At 41.7% G+C, this 23,112-nt stretch overlaps 1 protein-coding gene across 1 annotated transcript in view; it reads left to right on the top strand.

Annotated features, from left to right (window-relative positions):
• LOC115132109 (forkhead box protein J3-like) overlaps positions 1-23,112 on the top strand; it is a 101,832-nt gene that overhangs the window by 44,588 nt on the left and 34,132 nt on the right. Inside the window, exon 4 of the mRNA XM_029664364.2 lies at positions 14,727-14,801. Within this exon, the coding sequence (XP_029520224.1) occupies positions 14,727-14,801 (75 nt within the window). The remainder of the gene's footprint in view (positions 1-14,726; positions 14,802-23,112) is intronic.

The raw sequence follows: 23,112 nt of genomic DNA, 5'->3' as shown, positions 1-23,112 counted from the left end.
GAGGTCTGCATATTTTTCTGACTGCATGATGTGGGATCTATGTAACCCACTTTTGAGGGATACGAATGTCTGATTACATTTTTGGTAAACTATCCCATCGGGTACGTTTATACCTGTTGCAGTAACGGGTCTTGTTGTGAGGACAGGATCTTACAAGTTCAGTTAGCAGACTTGGTCTGACATAGACCACCGTTTATCACCTTCTAAATTCAGTATAATGTATATTATAATCTGGGTAGTTTGGGTCCTAGATGCTGATTGGCTGAAGGATGTGGAATATCAGACAATATTACACGAGCATGACAAAAAACAAATGTTACACTGTTCCTTTGTTAACCAGTTTATAATAGCACCTCTGGGGTTTCTGGTATATGGCCAATATACAGTACCACGGCTAAGGGCTGTATCCAGGAACTCTGCATTTTGTCGTGCGTAAGAACAGCCCTAGGCCATATACCATAAATCCTCAGGCCTTACTGCTTAAATAGAGATTTCAATGTGATAAAAAAAATACATGGATTAAGTCTGAACCAGTTTTGACATTTTGTTTGATTCACATTTTATTGCTGCGCTGGTCTTGACTTTACAACTTGTCTCGGATGTATGAGGAAATATTACTGGTGATGGTCAGTCATTGCGACAGTTGTCAGATCCAACAACAGAATGTGGAGGAGTACAGCAGTGAGTGACCGAGTGCATGTTCCATTCAGGTGTCATTAACAAATCTTTAATGGTGCAATCTGCGATTTGTACATTAATTAAAAATGTTTTTACTTTAAATGTATTATATATGGATTGCAGCTTTCATTTAAATGGCATTGTATGAATCTATGCAATATGACATGCTTCTTTTACTTGAGTGGTGAGTGGAATCATGTGGAATCTTTTGGTTTAGTCTAGGGAATACCTTCCATTATTAATCACATGACAGAGGCTGTGCTTTTTCTGAAGAGGCTGCCTGGCTACAATGTCCCAAGTAGATGTGTCCCAAATGGCACCCTATTCCCTACCGGCCCTGGTCAGAAGTAGCACACCATATAGGGCATAGGATGGCATTTGGAACGAATCCACAACAATCTCCATTTAATCTATTTTTTTCTCAGTGAGTGAAAATATCTTCCCTCTCCGTGCTCCGTTCACAAACCTATGTTTATTCTCAGGATTTAATCTTCCTGAGCTAAATTGCATGCCAGCAGCTCAAAATGGTTTGCGATAAAAGTCTGTTTGTTTTGGTAGGGTTCCAAGCTTGTTGGCATGGTCATGAGATATGTTCTGTAGATTTCTTCTTTCATTTGCTCACAGAAAACCAAGAAAAATAGATTTTCTAGACCTTTCAGGCATTGTGATTCGTTTTTTTCTTGAATTGTCAATGGTTTCTCTCTGTTCAGGCGGTTACCCCGTCATATGGGCAATATAACTCAGTCTTAAATAGGATAGGCATAATGCCCTCATTAATACGTGTAGTACTGCAGATGTTTAAGATCTGTAAGCTTTCTCTGATGTGCTTATAAGTATTTATTTAAGTACCAAGAGTGGTATGTCTTCCACACAACAGTAATAAGTAGGGTTGACCCCAAATATTCAAATCTATTCCTATTCTATGAGAAATAACTGAGTTTTGGCGCAGATACAGTGACGAATGCTAGCTAACGTTAGCAACCATAGCTACTTAGCTGACATTTGTAAATTGTGGATTTGAATGATACCGTATTTGTTTTTAAATGGCAAATCTGATTCAAACCTCAAAATTGGGATTCAGGGACAGCCCTAGTATTAGGGACGTTAATACATCAGTACAAAACTGATTCTATTGATCAAAGATTTGTATTTATATTATTATTGTTTTTAACTCTGCATTGTTGGGAAGTGCTCGTAAGCAAGCATTTCACTCACAGTTGTCTCCACCTGTATTTTGTGCATGTGACACATACAATTCGATTTTTTAAAATGTAATTTTAGTTAGAAAAACACTTTCAGTACATTGGCCCTCTTGGGTATTATAATTGTCCTTGCATTGACAAGCTAGATGAATCACAGGTGTACTTACATGTGTAAAAAGGCTACCCATATATCCACCATAAATGTAAGAACAATCCTGAGGATTTAGCCTTTAATTTCCTCAAGACCAAACCAGACATCCTAGGAATACTCCAGATGAGGAGATGCACAGAATAATCTGGCACGAGGACTGTTGAGGACTAATAGGCCCATTGCATACATGGCTCAGCCTCAAGCTGTAAACATTTAATCCCGGATGTACCTGGCCCAGTGCAGAGATGTTGTGGTTGAAACGGTGATCTGCATCAAAGGGAACGTGAACGAATTCATTACAGTCAAGGTGATTACTGACAGCTGCAAACAGTGGGAGACAGACATGGAGCCCAAGCAGTGTCTGGATTCCTTGATTTGGAGAATATACTGTTGATGCTCAAGTAAAATAGCTTGTACAACACACACACACGCACACACACACACACACACACACACACACACACACACACACACACACACACACAGTGAGTGTGTGAGTAAGAGAGACTCCCACTCAGGTAGGCATACGTGTGCAGTCTACAGATTACAGTAGAGCTGCTCAGCCAGAGGAGATGGGTAGTGGTGAGTTTACTACCCAGCACACGCACGCGTCTGCTCTGTATGATAATGTGGATGCACAGGCAGCAGAGAGGCCAGGTTGAAACCAGGCCAACGCTAACTCCTCTCCCATTTTGAACACAAGCGCATTAGCCACAGATGATACACTGAGTGTAATCAGATAACTCGTCAAGGTCATAACACGTCCACATGGTATGAGGGAGCAGGACATGGGATGCATCCCAAATGGCACCCTATTCTCTTTATAGTGCACTACGTTTGACGGGGGCCGACGTAAACCTCTCACTCTCATTGGTCGATAACAGCATTTCTCATATACATAGGGCTCTGGTTAAAAGTGGTGTTCTACAAAAGGAAAAGGGCTCCATTTGGGACATGGCCGCTGGTCAAAGATAGTGCACTATTAAGGGAATAGGGTTCTAATTTGGAACAAGGGCCCTGTTAAAAATGTGTGTGCTATATAAAGGCAATAGGGTGTTGTTTGGACTAGAGGTTGGCAGAGGTTGATTCCGGCAGGAATGGGAGAAAATTTCTAGTCAGTTCGGAACAGGACAGGATTCCTTATTGATGTCACTTGTTAAATCCACTTCAATCAGTGTCGATGAAGGGGAGGAGACAGGTTAAATAAGTATTTTTAAGTATTGAGACAATTGAGACATGGATTGTGTGCGTGTGCCATTCAGAGGGTGAATGGGCAAGACAAAAGGTTTTAATTGCCTATAAACAGGGTATAGTAGTAGGTGCCAGGTGCACCGCTTTGAGTGTGTCAAGAACTGCAACGCTGCTGGGTTTTTCACGCTTAACAGTTTCCCATGTGTATGAAGAATGGTCCGCCACTCAAAGGACATCCAGCCAACGGCAGGCCAGTGGTCGAAAACGGGTCATTGATGAAAGAGGACAAAGGAGGCTGACACATTGTGCAGAGCAAGTTAGTCAACTGACAGTTCAGTAGAATATTGCTGCCCAAAGACCCATAAAAGAATGCACAACTCGTTGTACCTTGACTCGAATGGGTTATGGCAACCAACTTAAGTTCCACTTCTTTCAGCAAAAAACAAGGAACTGCAGTTGCAGTGGGCTAAGGAATGAAAACACTGGACACTTGAGAATTGGAAAAACATTGCCTGGTCTGACGAATTGAGGCAGTTCTGAGGGCAAAAGGGGTGTAGCTCAGTATTAGGAAGGTGTTCCGCATGTTTTGTAAACTCAGTGTAGTTTAGTTAAGAAAAAAGAAGAAGAAGAAAATAAATGCTAATTTCCCCCCTTCCGTCAACTCACTCTCATGCCTCGCTCCAGTTGTAGCCAGTCACTACTTTAACTTATATGCACGCGGAGACCCACCATTACACATGCCCATATGCATGAGTTCATCCAACTCTGGGTAAGAGGAAGGGCTGCCTTCATTGCCCAAATCTGGTAATGTGGTTGATATTAGCTGTGTGTGCAGGCAATGGTCTCGTGAGTGCTGAGCAGCAGCCAAACGAAGCAGTTGCTATGGCTACTCACAACCCAAGCGGGAGACAGACGATTTCCACTAGATGGCACAGCCACAAAGTCTAAATTGCCTGTATTGTAAAAATGCATGAACACTAAAAATGACATTTTAGGTGAGAGTTAGGCAGTGTGATTAAGGTTAGGTGGGGTTTATGACTTTGTGACTGTGGTAACTAGTGATGACAGGGACAAATAAACAGCAGTTAATGGAGGAAGTTATTTCTGATTTCCGCTTGTAAAAATGGGCACAGAGGGATTTTTATCGGGGTGGGACAGGAACATTTCCGGGGTTATAGAACTGTTGCGGGATCAGGACTGTACGGGGATTTTTTTTTTTTTTACAAGACAAGACAGGAGTACATTTTCACTCCCATGTCAACCTCTAATTTGACATCCCAACTGCTATTCTGATACCAGCTGTTATGGAAAGGGGTGCTCTGCTTTATAAGCAGTAGGCCTAATATAAATGTGTGTTTTATGTCACATTGAGCTATGATATAATGTGTTTTACATGCATACCTACATATGTACTGTGTTTTATAGAGCTTTTATAGACTTCTGGAACTGTGGCTTTGATTCATAAACTGTTGTCTGGTCTTTTCTGTTTGAAACCTTTTGTGATGTGCACATATACTCATCAGTTGAAAAGTATATGATCGGTGTTGCATCCCGGTAGAAAACCGAGAAATCGGATTTGACTATGCAATGTTTCAATCCGTGTTCTTTTATTTTTTATTTTTGTTTCTATTCAGTTGTCATTAGGTGGCATCATATGAACTGGACTTGTAGCTCCCGTGCAGAATGCCTCATATTCCTTCTAGATAACATTGGGGCGCAGTCTTCGCCACCCGATTTCTCTCGTGTTTTTTCTCTCCACCCCATCCTCCTTTGGATTCCATAGTGCCTGGCTCTACTTTCTCATGCCCTGTACTCTGCCCTTGCAGCCCTTTCACATCGCCGTGTCCTTCCACCCCACACAGCCTAGGCCCTCTTCACGAGAACACGTAATCAGTGCCAGTGGAATTCACCACAGGCATTTCCTCTCTTCTCACTAGTCAATATTAGTGTTTCTCTTACCATTATTATCAGCGGGCATGAAACCCTGCTGAAGGGACAAGGCTGAAAACGATAATGCATCAAATACTAACCTTAAGTTGGAATTGAAATTGTAACAACACAAGTTTGCCTATCCTTATGTAAATCTAGATGTAATGCTGCTGTGCCTGCCCTTGTGGTCCTGCTACCAGTCCTGCTGCCTGCCCTTACAGCCAGATAATTGGCTCTGAATTAGCGCCCCTAATGTGACAGTGCAAAAGGCTGCTCTGTGATGGCCTTTGGCCTTTCAATGGACGCCACGTGTCACACCCAATGATATAAAATGAGCAAGGGTCATGGATTTTGTTCTGGATTTTATTTTTCAACGGTTGGTCTTAGAATAATGGGGATGAATGCATCAGTGATTTTTGCGCTCATGGGACTACTTTTTGGGTCAGGACAGTACAGTAAAAACGTCGTATTTTATTGATCGTGTGTGTGTGTGTGTGTGTGTGTGTGTGTGTGTGTGTGTGACGGAGTGTCTAAAATGCATATTATATTTATATATATATATATAAATATAGTCTATATGGATATTTGATTGTGTTTTTCTTTCGTCTTGTTTACTCTCTGTTGCCTGGCAACGCAGACATAGCTGTAGCCTCTTGCATGCATCCCAGCATCCCCTGTTAACATGTTACGCATGTCCTGTCTGCCAGCCAGATGTGTGTGTGTGTGTCTCCACGCACCTGTTCCTTAGGCTCCACTGTCAACCTTTCTTGGCTATTAGAGACTACTACACATGGTCTCCTGTATAGTAGAAACATTTGCACACATTATTAGAACTCAGATAAGATTTTTATTTGAAAGATTTTTGTTTTATTGTGGATGAGGATGAATTTGTGTTGGCTCCTGATTTACATATGTTACGTTTATGTACTTGACAGACACGTATTATCATTGCGGCTGTTATGACCACCGTAACTCTTGTTGAACAGCGGCCTTAAAAGCACTGTTTGTTAAGTCTGCCCCTCTATGTGCCCAGATTTCATTCCCAAATATTTCATACTAATCAGTATTATCAGTCTATTTATGTTGTAATCAAATGTGTGAGGTATTTCCCTGGTTCTATTCACAGGAGGATAGGCATACGTCCAATGTCATATTTCCTTCATTATTCACCTAGGGTTGTTATTCTCTGATCTGTCTAATAATAGGGGTGGTGTTGATTTCAAAAGGGGCTGGAATGCAACAATTACAAGGCTTCATCTGGGATTTGGCATAGTTGATAGAGTATGCAGTATGTCATACCTGTGCAATGTTAACGACCCTCTGCATTGCAAGGTGAATAAGGGTTTTTAATGTAATTATATTGCATTAAATGTAATATTATTCCGATGACAGTGGCATCAGTAAGTTGGGTCCTCATTTTGTTAGGAGGTAGGGAGGATATGTTTGTCTGGATGTGACGTTAGGGTGTTGAAATACTCGATGCAGCACAGAGGAGTTTAGGCAGTAGGATCTGATTCATTAAAACATGTATGTACAACCACTGGTAGGTGAGACGACTTGGATAGACAAATTCACTTGGGAAAAGAGACGAGGAGTTAATGAAATATACTATTTAGGCATTCCATATTTAGGGCCCAATAAAATCTGTTGTATTTTTTGACCAATTCTGTATTTTCTTTCTTTAAAAATTCAGTTTACTCCATTTTGTTTTTCCAGGTTTCAGATACTTCCCAGTAGTACAGGATTTCGCTCTCAAAATTACACTTAAAAAAAAAAAAATAGAAGAACAACTACATTTGATGTTCTAAGTCCACAACCATTGCCTAAACCACATCAGGAGAACACGTTTGAGGTCTAGGAATTTTTGGGGAAATGTTTGGGTGTAGATAACCTTTAATTCAAGTGTGTACCAGCAAGAGACTTTAAGTAGAACACAGGTGATGGCAGAGTTTGCTTAACAAATCACCACTGGATTGATGCCAATAATAATAATATCATTCTGACAGGTAGAGATAGACGACTTTTGTAGTTAACATTTAATTGAGGAGTTTTTGGGAAAGCCTTTCCATCTACCAGAAAATGGTTGTCATTCACATCATTGCTACCGACTACACAAAGTGGTAGACAAACTCTGCATCATTGCCTCTTGAGAAAGTTGAAGGAAAATACTAATCACTTAAGCATTTTGTCTTATCATATCTTAAGAAGATGTTATACATGTTCTAATAAGTTCACTGTCCTTAACGTCTTTGTATTTTCTTTAAAGAACACCTGGAAAACAGAACAAAAAAAAGTTATGTTTTTGGGTTGGCTAAAACTATGATTTGGTCAATCAGTAAATTCCTGCAATCAAACTAGTGTTTGCTCTGCCCCTGTTTCACTGCCCCTGTACCTGTTTCGCTGCACCCGCCCCTGTTTCACTGCCCCTGTTTCGCTGTCCCTGTACCTGTTTCACTGCCCCTGTACCTGTTTCACTGCCCCTGTTCCTGTTTCGCTGCCCCTGTTCCTGTTTCACTGCCCCTGTTTTGCTGTCCCTGTACCTGTTTCACTGCCCCTGTTTTGCTGTCCCTGTACCTGTTTCACTGCCCCTGTTTTGCTGTCCCTGTACCTGTTTCACTGCCCCTGTTTCGCTGCCCCTGTTCCTGTTTCGCTGCCCCCGTACCTGTTTCGCTGCCCCCGTACCTGTTTCGCTGCCCCTGTACCTGTTTTGCTGTCCCTGTACCTGTTTCACTGCCCCTGTTTCGCTGCCCCTGTACCTGTTTCACTGCCCCTGTACCTGTTTCACTGCCCCTGTTCCTGTTTCGCTGCCCCTGTTCCTGTTTCGCTGCCCCTGTTCCTGTTTCACTGCCCCTGTTTTGCTGTCCCTGTACCTGTTTCACTGCCCCTGTTTTGCTGTCCCTGTACCTGTTTCACTGCCCCTGTTTTGCTGTCCCTGTACCTGTTTCACTGCCCCTGTTTCGCTGCCCCTGTTCCTGTTTCGCTGCCCCTGTTCCTGTTTCGCTGCCCCCGTACCTGTTTCGCTGCCCCTGTACCTGTTTTGCTGTCCCTGTACCTGTTTCACTGCCCCTGTTTCGCTGCCCCTGTACCTGTTTCACTGCCCCTGTACCTGTTTCACTGCCCCTGTTCCTGTTTCGCTGCCCCTGTTCCTGTTTCACTGCCCCTGTTTTGCTGTCCCTGTACCTGTTTCACTGCCCCTGTTTTGCTGTCCCTGTACCTGTTTCACTGCCCCTGTTTTGCTGTCCCTGTACCTGTTTCACTGCCCCTGTACCTGTTTCGCTGCCCCTGTACCTGTTTCGCTGCCCCTGTACCTGTTTTGCTGTCCCTGTACCTGTTTTGTACCTGTTTTGCTGTCCCTGTACCTGTTTTGCTGTCCCTGTACCTGTTTCGCTGCCCCTGTACCTGTTTCGCTGCCCCTGTACCTGTTTCGAGCTTTGATGAGGGAACACAAAAAATGTGTTCTGATTGGCAGCATTTCAAAATGCAATAGCAGGGAAACTGTTGTTACAGTTAAAGAGTGGCGGGCCTCAGCTTTCTGTACGTACTCAGTAAATCAAGTATAGTTGAAACCAGTGTTAAAAACAACATTGGGTTAAATTGACTCTACTGGGAGTTATCTTAACGCTCGAGAGTGATATGCTCCCTCAAGTCAGTGTTGATAACTGGAGTTCATTGGGATGGAGGACTTTTAACTCCATTAAAAGTAACCAGAGACGGAGAGTTAAATCTATGGAGTTATCCACAGATGTGGGAGGAGCTTCATTATTATATTTCTCTGCATGCTCCGTTGCAGGCAGATTTCTTTATTTTTGTTTCAATGTCTGTGTTTTTGTATTAACATTGATTGGTTTTGATCTTATGCTACACAAAAATATGAAACAGATTTTTTTATTTTTTATTTTATTTTATTTTTATTTCACCTTTATTTAACCAGGTAGGCTAGTTGAGAACAGGTTCTCATTTGCAACTGCGACCTGGCCAAGATAAAGCATAGCAGTGTGAACAGACAACACAGAGTTACACATGGAGTAAACAATTAACAAGTCAATAACACAGTAGAGAAAAAAAGGGGGAGTCTATATACAATGTGTGCAAAAGGCATGAGGAGGTAGGCGAATAATTACAATATTGCAGATTAACACTGGAGTGATAAGTGATCAGATGATCATGTACAGGTAGAGATATTGGTGTGCAAAAGAGCAGAAAAGTAAATAAATAAAAACTGTGGGGATGAGGTAGGTGAAAATGGGTGGGCTATTTACCATTAGATTATGTACAGCTGCAGCGATCGGTTAGCTGCTCAGATAGCTGATGTTTAAAGTTGTTGAGGGAGATAAAATTCTCCAACTTCAGCGATTTTTGCAATTCGTTCCAGTCACAGGCAGCAGAGTACTGGAACGAAAGGCGGCCGAATGAGGTGTTGGCTTTAGGGATGATCAATGAGATACACCTGCTGGAGCGCGTGCTACGGATGGGTGTTGCCATCGTGACCAGTGAGCTGAGATAAGGCGGAGCTTTGCCTAGCATGGCCTTTTCTATACTAACCCAGTCTGTAAATAGTTGGATTTATAGCAACCATTAGTGAGATAGTTGTTCCAATTTACATGATGTTGGTAGTCTTCATGTATTGTACGTTTTTCCCTACTCTTACACACATTCTAAATGCACATTGTGAGCAATAATTTAAAAGTGCTAGGTATTTTCCTGCAAGTTGGCATCCAACATTATTTGTATCACATTGAAAACCACCAAAAGTAAAACCTTAACAAATATTCAAATAAGGCTTTACTGTCACTGCCGTCGTTGGAAGTAGACCAAAGTGTAGCGTCGTGAGCGTACATTTGATTTTATTTTGGAATGACGCCAACAAAACAAGAAACAAAATGAACAATCGTTAAGCTCACGAAGGCAAAGTGCCACTAGCACAAGTCAACTACCCACAATGAAATGAGGGGAAAAGGGCTACCTAAGTATGATTCCCAATCAGAGACAACGATAGACAGCTGTCCCTGATTGAGAACCATACCCGGCCAAAACATAGAAATAAAGAAACTTAGAAAACAAAACATAGAATGCCCACCCCACATCACACCCTGACCTAACCAAATAGAGAAATAAAACGGCTCTCTAAGGTCAGGGCGTGACATTTACACCCTTATAACTCAAAATAAGTCAACTGAAAGAGAAATGTACTCTGCTGTAGTTGATTCTTAATTCAAAACAACACAGAAAATACTAAAATTGCACTGGAGTGGGTTAAAAACGACATTGAAAAGTGTAGAAAGGCAATTTGAGTTAAATTTAAGCAACTCTTAGAGTTGAATATTTACTCCATTTAGTGTCATTTTAACTCCAAAAATATCAACACCATGACCAGAGTAGTTTTAACACAAAATTAGGGCGGGACCATATAAAACCTAAAATAGTGTGACATTTGACTTCATAGGAGTTGATTTAACTCTTGCGATTTTACTGCACATTAAAAAAAAAAAAACATCTCAACTCTCAATTTTGAGCGTTCTACCACAGTTTTACAACCAGTCATTTGTATGGCTTTGAGATACGGAGCACAGGAAGCACGAGACTGCCATTGGCAGTGATTTCATAGGCCTATATAGTCATCATCGGGTAATAGCAACGTTTTTTTAGGACATTCAATTTAGTGTTAAATAAATCAATTACACTGCTAACTAGCAGTATATTATATTTAGGGATTTAGCTAAAGAGTTTTGCGTTTGCACTTCGTCAGATGGTGAATTAGCCCGTTTGTGTTATTAGTACACACAAAAATATGTAAACAAATTCATCTGTATTGAACTGAAGGATTTTGGAGCCCTATTTTGATATAGCAACAACAGCCTGATTGTCAATCCAAAATGTATGACAATCACTGGTTTAGGTTACAAATATCTTGAATTATCCATTCCTGCTGCATATTATATGAAACAAGTAATTTATTGAACCATACTATCTCAGTAGCACTGTGAATGAAGATGATTGCACATTTGTTCTATTGCGTGGCGCCATGGCAAAATGTTGGTGTGGCCAAATCATGGGCTGGTGCCACCAAATTAAAATGTTAGTCTGGAGCCCTACCCTTACCTTAAGTTTCCGTTCTGCCGGTTGAATATACACCTCCTACTATTTTAGACTGTTGGGACACAGCCATGTGCTTTGGCAACACTTCGTGCTCCTGTCCCCATTCTCCACAGAGAAACCCGATACTGACAAGACCAGTCACTTTGCTGTAGCACGGGGTCTGATATGCACTGGAAGGAGCCAGTCGCCATGGCCTACAGCTGGCCTCTTTCCCTATTCAATTTCTAGTTTCTACTATCTTGGAAAAACCAAAGTTGGGATCAATTTCCTACAAATCCAAGTCAGGTTAATCCAGCAGATACGTTCAAATTAAACCAACAAACTGAAAGATTTCCACTGAAAAACGGCACATGCTTTGCTGCACTATAGTGTCTGTTTTGTCTGTATATAGATGTATGCAGCGTGCGCACGGATCCTCGCCAGGTCCCCAGGGACACTGGCAGCTCTGGCAGCTCAGTCTCCTGAAATCTCTTTGTGCCCATCACTCACACAGTGGGCTCCAGTTACAGCAGACTTCCCATTCTGCACTAAGAGGGTGGGGTGGTGCTCCATCAAATGGAATGATATTTGGTTGCATTTGAAGCAGTGAGTCGTATTCAACCCCCTCCTCATACAGGATGTGTCGATCACTGTCTCTGCTTAGACCTGTAGTTAAGGTGTCCCGGTGTTGTCTCTAGATCCCGTGAGATATTTAGATGTGACAATGCATCTCCCCGTCCCCAGACTCCCTACCCTTCTCTCTTCCAACACTATCCTTATCTCTCTGCCTGTGTCCTCATCCTCTCGTAACCATTTGTTTACCATCTCTCTCGCTCTCTCTTTGTTTCTCTTGCTCTGTTTTTCTCAATCTCACTCTGTTTCATCCTCTCGCTCTCTCTCTCGCCCTGTGACAGTGTTGCAGCGACCCCTAGGAGCCCCAGGACAAACATGCTGAAACTCCAGGAGAGTTAGTGGAACAACAAACACTCCTCAGTATTGCTTCTGACTAGGGCTGTCTGTGTGGGAGCCCAGCAGTTCCCTATACTGTACACACCCTATCACACCACCCCCCAGTCCCCTCTTTCTCAGCAGACCTCACCTTCTGACCTCAAGTCATTTCTGTTGCACCCATAGCTTTAACATTATCCACACATGTTACTCTGGCATATATCTACTTCAACATTAACCATTACTCTGTCCCATATCTTCCTCAACATCCTTATGTCTTACCCTGTCCTATATCTTCCTCAACATGATCCACATGTCTTACTCTGTCCTATATCTTCCTCAACATTATCCATGTGTCTCCCTCTGTCCTATATCTTCCTCAACATTATCCATGTGTCTTACTCTGTCCAATATCTTCCTCAACATTATCCATATGTCTTACCCTGTCCCATATCTTCCTCAACATTATCCATATGACTTACCCTGTCCTATATCTTCCTCAACATTAACCACCATCTCACTGACTATTTCAGTCTGACCTTTATCCCCTGTATTTGCTAGGCTACATCTCCCTGTAATCTCACTATCTCATCTAGACTCTTTATCTTCACCATAGCCAACACATCACACTCTCTGACCTATATATCCAGTGCTCATACTCACGTTAAACGCTCTCCATCCCCAACAGCACTCTCAAAGATTGCACTCTGAGCTAATATCTCCAGCACGGTTATGTCACCTTCCGGCCTATATCCTCTAGTGATCTGCACACATGTAATCTGCACACCTCTCTCATTCTCTTTTTCTATGCATTTCTGAAACCCCAGATTTTGGCTCATGTCATGTATTCAGCGTAAGCCTGTGCGTTATTACTAAAGCAGAGCGCTTACTAATAATAGCCACAATGATTATATAAAAAATGCCTGCCTCCTTAAGGCAAAGTAAACCGTCTAATTTCAAATCCCCCAAATCGTCTAAGAACAAGGAAGTAGGAAGTCAAATTTGACAACCTCCTTTCCACCGTATGCCGCCTTCCAATGAGATTAATTTAGCGCTGGGCAGCAGCAAAGCCCCAGCTGTGCCCAATAAACTTGTTAATCATCCAACGCCATCAAACGAGTGGGCGGACGCGGGATCGAATCGCATTAGCTCCGTTCACGTCGCAACCACTCAGTGCATTATTGTCAATGCCATCGCATCGAGCTATGACAAATTCAGCCCATTCAGTGAGAAAGGCACTATCTCTCGCCGTGGTAACGGCTCTCCATTGGTTTATGGCCATATACAGCTGGCAGGGCTCACTATAGTAACTGGTAAAGAGTCGTCATTGTGGAGCGATGTTCTCAGTCTTCGGCCGTCTACATCTCTCTTCTGGGGGACCCATGGTAGCACCACTGGGAGTACTAGACAAAGACGTGGTCTTGTGAGTGAGAGGCCTGGTGGTTTTTATACAGGGATATCTGTCTCTCTGTCTGTGTGTCTGTGTGTGTGTGTGTGTGTGTGTGTGTGTGTGTGTGTGTGTGTGTGTGTGTGTGTGTGTGTGTGATCTGCCTGCAACTGTTCTGTCTTTTGGTTTATGGTTTGACCTCTTTGAAAAAACAGTGCAGCAGGATGCCATGGGCATAAATTAATTATTCATGTATTTGTCAGGTAATGACTCTTTGCATTAGCTTGCTGTATTCTCCTCTGCTATATTCTGACCATGGGATATGAGATAGATTGAAAAGTAGGAGAGAGGATGGAGAGGGTGAGGAGCAAATGAAGAGATCCTTTTGAAGAAAGGGATATTGAGAGAAGGGTATGGATAGAGAGAGAAAAGGGGATAGAGAGGGGGGGAAAGGGATAGAGGGGAAAGGGATAGAGAGGGGAAAAGGATAGAGAGAGAGGGATAGAGAAAGGGAGAGAGAGGACTCTCTTCTCCGCTCCCCAGTGGTATTAATTAGGAGCTCCAGATGAGTGGAGGAGCCCTGAGGGGGAACACAGTTCATGTCAGGCCAGGTGTACTGGAGCTTTACTGTATGGTATAGGTAGAGGAGCTACAGTCAGACAGACTAATAGAGGCTCTTATCTTCATGGATTTCCACTATACAATTACTTAGGGCTGCTAGCCATGGAATTACTTTTGTTTAAGACTGCTAAATCACAAATGTCTCCATTGCATAATTAACCACCTAATACAGGTCTGGATAGTTTTTTCCAGACCCAGATTAAGCCGAGTCTTAGACTTAAATGCAGTTTTAAATGGAGGCATACTCTGCATCCGGCAAACCGGCCATTCAACTTTACTTGAACTGTAAAACAATAGAGCATGGTGAATTAATAGATAATGCAGGTACTGACTGTATCTTCTTCTTACTAACAGGTGCCTGGGAGGGTGTGGTTGTCTGGTAGTTTGTGCAAAAGTATGATATTTAATCTTACTCATGCAGACCAAGTGAAAATCTGCTGGTCCTCTACTTTTTATCTATTGAAAAATGTATTATTTTCTATGCTGTTATGATTGTGTTAATGAAAACATGTCTATCTCCCCTCTTCTCTCTCTTTTCTCCCAGAACTCAATACGGCATAATCTGTCCCTGAACAAGTGTTTTCTCAAAGTGCCTCGCTCCAAAGACGACCCTGGGAAAGTAAGTATTTCCTGACCATTATAGTCTGAATACATATTTAACACGAGAACCGCTTGGCCTTGATTGTTTGGTTGGGTTGATGAAGGTAACATTTAGAATATGAAAAATATATTTCAAATAACAATACAATTTTCATTAGTTTATGTAAAAACAATAAGAATAATTCAAGTGTTGAATTTTATTTGTGGAGTGCCTTTGTTACAACTCTGAAACAGAAAGCATATGTGTAGGAATGCGGGAACAGCTTATTTTTATAAAGACAAAATAAATAAAAACTAACCACCTAGACATGCTGTCAAGTGATGAAAACCCCAGTAGCCTAAAAATCAAGCGCCGAGTGTGCTTGTTAAACAGTGAAAATCAGCACACAATCAATAATGGTGGCATAATGAACATACAATAAGTGTGAATATGACAGTACTCAAAAATAGTCCATTACTGTCAGCTCGTGCGTACATGGTGTGCATCTTCACGTAATGGCATCAGATGGAGCATGTCCATGTCACATAATGAAAGCTGGTGAGGTCGTCACTGATGTTGTTTTTTGCTTTGGGTCTGCTCTCTCAGTGATAGGATTTTGTGCTGATAATCGGCCGCAGCATTGTCACCGGCTTGTTCTATCTAAACAGTGCCATGCCTTCCTCGCCCCCATCTCACCGTTTCATTTGGTGGTGACGCTGGCACCTGCACAGTGCGCACCATTCTGACTTTGTTGCGCTAAGGTCTCGGGGCTGTACAGTGCCTTCAGAAAGTATTTTTACCTCATTGGCACACACTGTATATAGATGTTTCTATTGTGTTATTGACTGTGCGTTTGTTTATTCCATGTATTACTATGTGTTGTTTGTGTCACACTGCTTTTACTTTATCTTGGCCAGGTTGCAGCTGTAAATGAGAACTTGTTCTCAACTGGCCTACCTGGTTAAATAAAGGTGAAATAAATGTAAAAAAAACATTCATACCCCTTGACTTATTCCACATTTTGTTTCTTTACAGTCCAAATTCAAAATTGATTAAAAAAAAAAATTCTCACCCATCTACACATAATGACAAAGTGAAAACAGGTTTTTAGAATTTTGGCATATTTATTGAAAATTACATAAAGAAATTTACATAAGTATTCACACCCCTTTCCTATGACACTACAAATTGAGCTCAGGTGCATCCAATTTCCTTTGATTTTCCTTGATGTCACGACAACTTCATTGGAGTCCACTTGTGTCCAATTGTTTGGACATGATTTAGAAAGATACACCTTTCCATATAAGGTCCCACAGTGCATGTCAGAGCAGAAACTATACCATGAAGTCCAAGGAACTGTTCATAGGTCATATATCTGGGGAAGAGTTTAAAACAATTTCTACTATGTAGAAAGTTTCTAAGAGTACAGTGGTCTCCATCATTGGGAAATTTAAAAAATCTAACTACCCAGAGTCTGCCTAGAGCTGGCCATCTGACCAAACTGAGCAAATGGGCAAGAAGGACCTTGGTCAGGGAGGTGACCTAGACCCCAATGACCACTGATAGAACTACAGAGTTCCTTGGCTGAGATGGGAGAACCTGCCAGAAGGACAACAGTCTCTACAGCACTTCCTCAATCTGGGCTTTATGGGAGAGTGGCCAGACAGCAGGCACTCCTGAGAAAAAAAATCACATGACAGCACGCCTGGAGTTTACAAAAAGTCACGTGAAAAACTCAGAGCATAAGGCAAAAGATTTTGTGGTCTGATGAGAAAAATATAACTCCTTGGTCTGAATGCAAAGTGTTATGTCTGTAGAAACCCAGGCACAGCTCATCACCCGCATAACACATCCCTATTGTGAAGCATGTGGCAGCATCATGCTTTGGGGATGCTTTACAGCGGCAGGGACTGGGAGACTGGTAAGTATAGAGGGAACAGTGAATGGAGACAAATTCAGAAAAATCTTGATGAGAACCTATTTCAGAGTGCAAACGAGCTTAGACTGGTGCAGAGATTTACTTTCCAACAGAACAATGACTCCAAGTATACAGCCAAAGTAATGCTGGAAAGCTTTAAAACAAGAATGTGAAAGTCCACGAGTGGCCTAGACAAAGCCCAGACTTGAAACCCATTGAAAATCTGTGGAAAGACTTGAATATTGCTGTTCACTGCCTCTCCCCATCTAACTTTACAGAGCTTGAGAAAATATGCAAGAAAGAATGGGAGAACATTTTCAAATCCAGATGTGCAAAGCTGACACAGTACAGACATGCCCAAGAAGACTCAAAGCTGTAATCGCTGTCAAAGGTGCTTCTACAAAGTATTGACTCGGGGTGTGAATATATTTGCAAACATAAAAATGTGGTTTCACTTTGTCATTATGGGATATTTAACAGTGGTGTAAAACTACTTTAAAATACTACTTAAGTCGTTATTTGGGGTATCTGTACTTTACTATTCATGTTTTTGACAGCTTTTACTTCACTACATTCCTAAGGAAAATAATGTACTTTTTTACTCCATACATTTTCCAATTCAAGCACTTATCAAGAAGATATCCCTGGTCATCCCTACTGCCTCTGATCTGGCGGACTCACGAAACACAAATGCTTCGTTTGTAAATTATGTCTGAGTTTTGTAGTGTGCCCCTGGCTATCTGTAAATTAAAAAAATAAAACGTGTCTGCTTAATATTAGTAATTATAAATTATTCATACTTTTACTTTTGATACTTAAGTATATTTAACCAAATACTTTTAGACTTTTACTCAAGTAGTATTTTACTGGGTGACGTTTACTTGAGTCATTTTCTATTAAGGTATCTTTACTTTTACTCAAGTATGGGTACTTTTTCCACCACTGGTATTTAATCCATTTTGAATTCAGGCTGTAACACAACAAAATGTGGAATAAGTCAAGGGGTATGAATACTTTCTGAAGGCACTGTAGATTCAGGCTGAGGCTCAGAATCAGAAGAATAATCATCATAGATGTCATGATTCATTTCTTTCCGACCATTTGAATTGTTTTCATTCAGATTTTGTAGCATCGCTAACACAGTATGTGCATCCAATCATCTTGATCTTCTTGCCATTGTAAATTACGCACGTTCTCACTGTTGTACTCTAAGATGGGCAGAGTAGACAGATAGGACTGCTTGGATTCGGTCGACTGATATAGGGTTTACCATTTTGAGATTATAATTAGAATAGATCAATACAATATAATGGGTCACCCTGTTCTTCATTCACAATTGGTGATTACCCAATTATGCATCGTTCACCTCCCCTCGCTCATCAACTCACCCACTTTCCACCTTTTTCCCCCTCTTTCTCCCCCATCATACTTTCCTTAATTTATTTCATCTGTTATATGTGTGAAATTAGTTTTGGTATAGTTTAGGTTCAGTTGAGGCAATTATCGGGGTGATTATCAAATGTGCACGGCACCTTTGGGGTGATTATCAACTGGGCATGGCACCGGGGCAACCGTGGAAAACCATTCAAAAAATGACATGCCCTCCTAAAACTCATTAAAACACTGTCAAGGACAGAGTGGGGCATGACTTAAAAATGTGCAGAGTAATATTATTTATTTTTTAAATTCATGAGCTGTCCAAATGACAGTTTTTCATGGTTGCAATTTTAACTTTGAATAGCCACCTGTTTTGGTATGAGAAAGCAGAGTCTGTGTTTCAGTGTGTTTCATATCAAATTGCCTACCAATGAGGTTGAAAATAGTTGATTAGACTTCATGTAAAAACAAACAATTGATGAAACCCTTTTTTACGCGAACATAATTTTGTAATATTATTAAGTGTACTGTATCTGTGTCGAGTGAATGTAATAATATTGCAAAAAAAAAATCAACCTCCGATTTAGCCCCAAATCCCACATGGTCAATTGCTGATTTATTAATTATGCCTAAAGTCTTGGTCATCTGGTTGGTTGAAGGTGGTGCAATTGCTGACACATTTTGCATAATGCCCCTCATTAAACATATAGGTAAAAATTGTTTCAATGAATGCATGGCCAGAATCAGTGAAGTGTAACAATGGTGAAACAAAAATTATATGTTCAATTTGGATTCCAGGCTACCCTTCTTTTTCGGTTTTACCAATATTGTTTTGACCAAGGAGTGTTGAGCTCCGCCATAGGGATATGAACTGTTTGAAAAATGAATCAACTTAATAATTCAACTGGAATCCTCGGCCGAGGCCTGTAGTTTGACACATAGAGGTTTTCACCTGATTTAGCTCTACTTGGACCTGGCCAGAGCCTAAACTCGGGGGCAAACCACTATGTAAAACAAGGATAGCAATACATCTCTCTTGTTACTGTGATTGGGCACCTTAGAGACATAAATATAGCTAAATCATGTATGTATTCGCATTATCAACTTGTTTTGGGTTATGAGACTGAGAGCGGATAATTCATGTGTGTGTTCCTATTAGGGCTGTCAGAGTTAATCAGTTGACTCAACTTTTTGTCATTTTAGTGCACCATTTTTTTTTCTCAGAAAGTGTTCAAAACACACTGAAAACATCAAAAATACACTGCTCAAAAAAATAAAGGGAACACTAAAATAACACATCCTAGATCTGAATGAATGAAATATTCTTATTAAATACTTTTTTCTTTACATAGTTAAATGTGCTGACAACAAAATCACACAAAAATTATCAATGGAAATCAAATGTATCAACCCATGGAGGTCTGGATTTGGAGTCACACTCAAAATTAAAGTGGAAAATCACACTACAGGCTGATCCAACTTTGATGTAATGTCCTTAAAACAAGTCAAAATGAGGCTCAATAGTGTGTGTGGCCTCCACGTGCTTGTATGACCTCCCTACAATGCCTGGGCATGCTCCTGATGAGGTGGCGGATGGTCTCCTGATGGATCTCCTCCCAGACCTGGACTAAAGCATCCGCCAACTCCTGGACAGTTTGTGGTGCAACGTGGCGTTGGTGGATGGAGCGAGACATGATGTCCCAGATTTGCTCAATTGGATTCAGGTCTGGGGAACGGGTGGGCCAGTCCATAGCATCAATGCCTTCCTCTTGCAGGAACTGCTGACACACTCCAGCCACATGAGGTCTAGCATTGTCTTGCATTAGGAGGAACCCAGGGCCAACCGCACCAGCATATGGTCTCACAAGGGGTCTGAGGATCTCATCTCGGTACCTAATGGCAGTCAGGCTACCTCTGGCGAGCACATGGAGGGCTGTGCGGCCCCCCAAAGAAATGCCACCCCACACCATGACTGACCCACCGCCAAACCGGTCATGCTGGAGGATGTTGCGGGCAGCAGAACGTTCTCCACGGCGTCTCTAGACTCTGTCACGTCTGTCACATGTGCTCAGTGTGAACCTGCTTTCATCTGTGAAGAGCACAGGGCGCCAGTGGCGAATTTGCCAATCTTTGTGTTCTCTGGCAAATGCCACACGTCCTGCACGGTGTTGGGCTGTAAGCACAACCCCCACCTGTGGACGTCGGGCCCTCATACCACCACAAATGCACATTTGTGGCCTGCTGGAGGTCATTTTGCAGGGCTCTAGCTGTGCTCCTCCTTGCAGAAAGGCAGAGGTAGCGGTCCTGCTGCTGGGTTGTTGCCCTCCTACGGCCTCCTCCACGTCTCCTGATGTACTGGCCTGTCTCCTGGTAGCGCCTCCATGCTCTGGACACTACTCTGACAGACACAGCAAAACTTCTTGCCACAGTTCGTAATGTTGTGCCATCCTGGATGAGCTGAACTACCTGAGCCACTTGTGTGGGTTGTAGACTCCGTCTCATGCTACCATAGAGTGAAAGCACCGCCAGCATTCAAAAGGGACCAAGACATCAGCCAGGAAGCATAGGAACTGAGAAGTGGTCTGTGGTCACCACCTACAGAACCACACCTTTATTGGGGGTGTCTTGCTAATTGCCTATAATTTCCACCTGTTGTCTATTCCATTTGCACAACAGCATGTGAAATATATTGTCAATCAGTGTTGCTTCCTAAGTGGACAGTTTGATTTCACAAAAGTGTGATTGACTTGGAGTTACATTGTTTGTTTAAGTGTTTCCTTTATGTTTTTGAGCAGTGTACATTATCTATACAGCTAAAAACAATGCAATGTCAAAATAAGATGTCATTGAAGTTAGTGCTTTATCAAGTTACCAGATTTTGCATAAGTGATAACTTATAAATGCCGCAAGAGCTCAGTTCAACCCCATCAAAACCCAAAATAGAGGTTTGTTTTACTCCGAACTTTGTAAACCAGGTAAATGTAAACAAACACTCTATAGCCTCAAAACATGGTTAAAACCATCATTTAGATTTTTTAAAAATGTACAGCATGGTCAGGCCCTGCATCCGTAGCTCTGTGTATGAATTTGAGAATGATTACATTTCTCCAGGCCCATCTCAGCTTTTTACCAAAACAGAGGCGGGTTGCCTGCTTTGTTATTGTTTCAATTAAGGACTCTAGCTTTAATTGTAAATCATGCCATTGTTGATGAGATGCTTTTTTCAATAAAGCTTTAATTGAAAATAATGCCTTTGTTGATGAGATGCTTTGTAATTAATTAGGCTATTTTCTCTTGAACCATATGGTTTATCCACTAGACTAGAAACTATTGTAGTGTAATATAGAACATCACCATCAACTGGATGTCACAATTTTGTTTTGTGGAAATTATCTAACCATTATGTAGGTTGGTGGAAATCCCCATCAACTGAGGATGAGGGGGTCTCCATTATGTAGATGTGTAAAAATGATGTTGAATATTTTAATAATAAACTACATTTATCTATCTGACTCCATTACTATGTGAATGCTGTAAGCCCCTAATCGTATCCAGTGCGCATAGCCAAGGTTGCGAGCCTTGCATCACCCCTCGGAATACTATGAGATGCACATGTCTAGGTTTACCGTTGTGCAAGTATTAAGAGGCTAAGGAACAAGGAGATACTATCTTGCAATCATTGTCTTAGCATTCAATTATTGCGTTAACCTTAGCTCAGATATGCACAGAGAGACTGAGTATACAGTGCATTTGGAAACTATTCAGACCCCTTTCCACATTTTGTTACGTTACAGCCTTATTCTAAAATGGATAAGAAAATGTTTTATCAATCAAGACACAAATCTACATGACAAAGCAAAAACAGGTGTTGTATACATTTTTACAAATGTATAAAAAAAATGGATTTAAGTGTTCAGACCTTTTACTCAGTACTTTGTTGAAGCACCTTTGGCAGCGATTCTTCTTGGGTATGACACTACAAGCTTGGCAAACCTGTATTTGGGGAGTTTTTCCCATTCTTCTCTGCAGATCCTCTCAAGATCTGTCAGGTTGGATGGGGAGTGTTGCCACACAGCTATTTTCAGGTCTCTCCAGAGATGTTCGATCTGATTGAAGTCCATGCTCTGGCTGGGCCACTCAAGGACATTGAGACATGTCCCAAAGCCACTCCTGCGTTGTCTTGGCTGTGTGCTTAGGGTTATTGACCTGTAGGAAGGTGAACTTTCGCCGCAGTCTGAAGTCCTGTTTCTCATGGTCTGAGAGTCCTTTAGGTGCCTTTTGGCAAACTCCAAGCGGGCTGTCATGTACCTTTCACTGAGGAGTGGCTTTCGTCTGGCCACTCTACCATAAAGGCCTGATTGATGGAGATGGTTGTCCTTCTGGAAGGTTCTCCCATCTCCCCAGAGGAACTCTGGAGCTCTGTCTCCCCCGATTACTCAGTTTGGCCTGGGCGGCCAGCTCTAGGAAGGGTCTTGGTGGTTCCAAACTTCTTCCATTTAAGAATGATGGAGGCCACTGTTCTTGGTGACCTTCAATGCTGCAGACATTTTTCGGATACTCTTCCCCAGATCTGTGCCTCGACACAATCCTGTCTCGGAGCTCTACTGACAATTCCTTCGACCTTATGGCTTGGTTTTTGCTCTGACATGCACTGTCAACTGTGGGAACTTATATAGACAGGTGTGTGCCTTTCAATGGAAACAGGATGCACCTGAGCTCAATTTCAAGTCACATAGCAAAGGGCTGAATACTTATGTAAATAAGGTATTTCTGTTTTGAACATTTTTATACATTTGCTATTATGTAAAAAAAAAAAAAAAAACCTTTGCTTTTCATTATGGGGTATAATGTGTAGATTGAGGGATTAAAAAAAAACAATTTTAGAATAAGGCTTTAACGTTACAAAATGTGGAAAAAGTGAAGGCGTCGTGTTACAGCCTGAATTCAAAATGGATGGCCTTGGTAAAAACCTTGGATAAGATACCAAAGGGTAGCTGTACGTAGATCACTGCTCCAGTAGGAGGTGCTGCCCAGCCTATTGTTTTTTTTCTGTGC

Source organism: Oncorhynchus nerka, linkage group LG7, assembly GCF_034236695.1.
Source record: "Oncorhynchus nerka isolate Pitt River linkage group LG7, Oner_Uvic_2.0, whole genome shotgun sequence".
Classification (NCBI taxonomy): domain Eukaryota; kingdom Metazoa; phylum Chordata; class Actinopteri; order Salmoniformes; family Salmonidae; genus Oncorhynchus; species Oncorhynchus nerka.
Note: the sequence above shows the minus strand (reverse complement) of the source record. Positions and strands in the feature narration are given on the sequence as shown.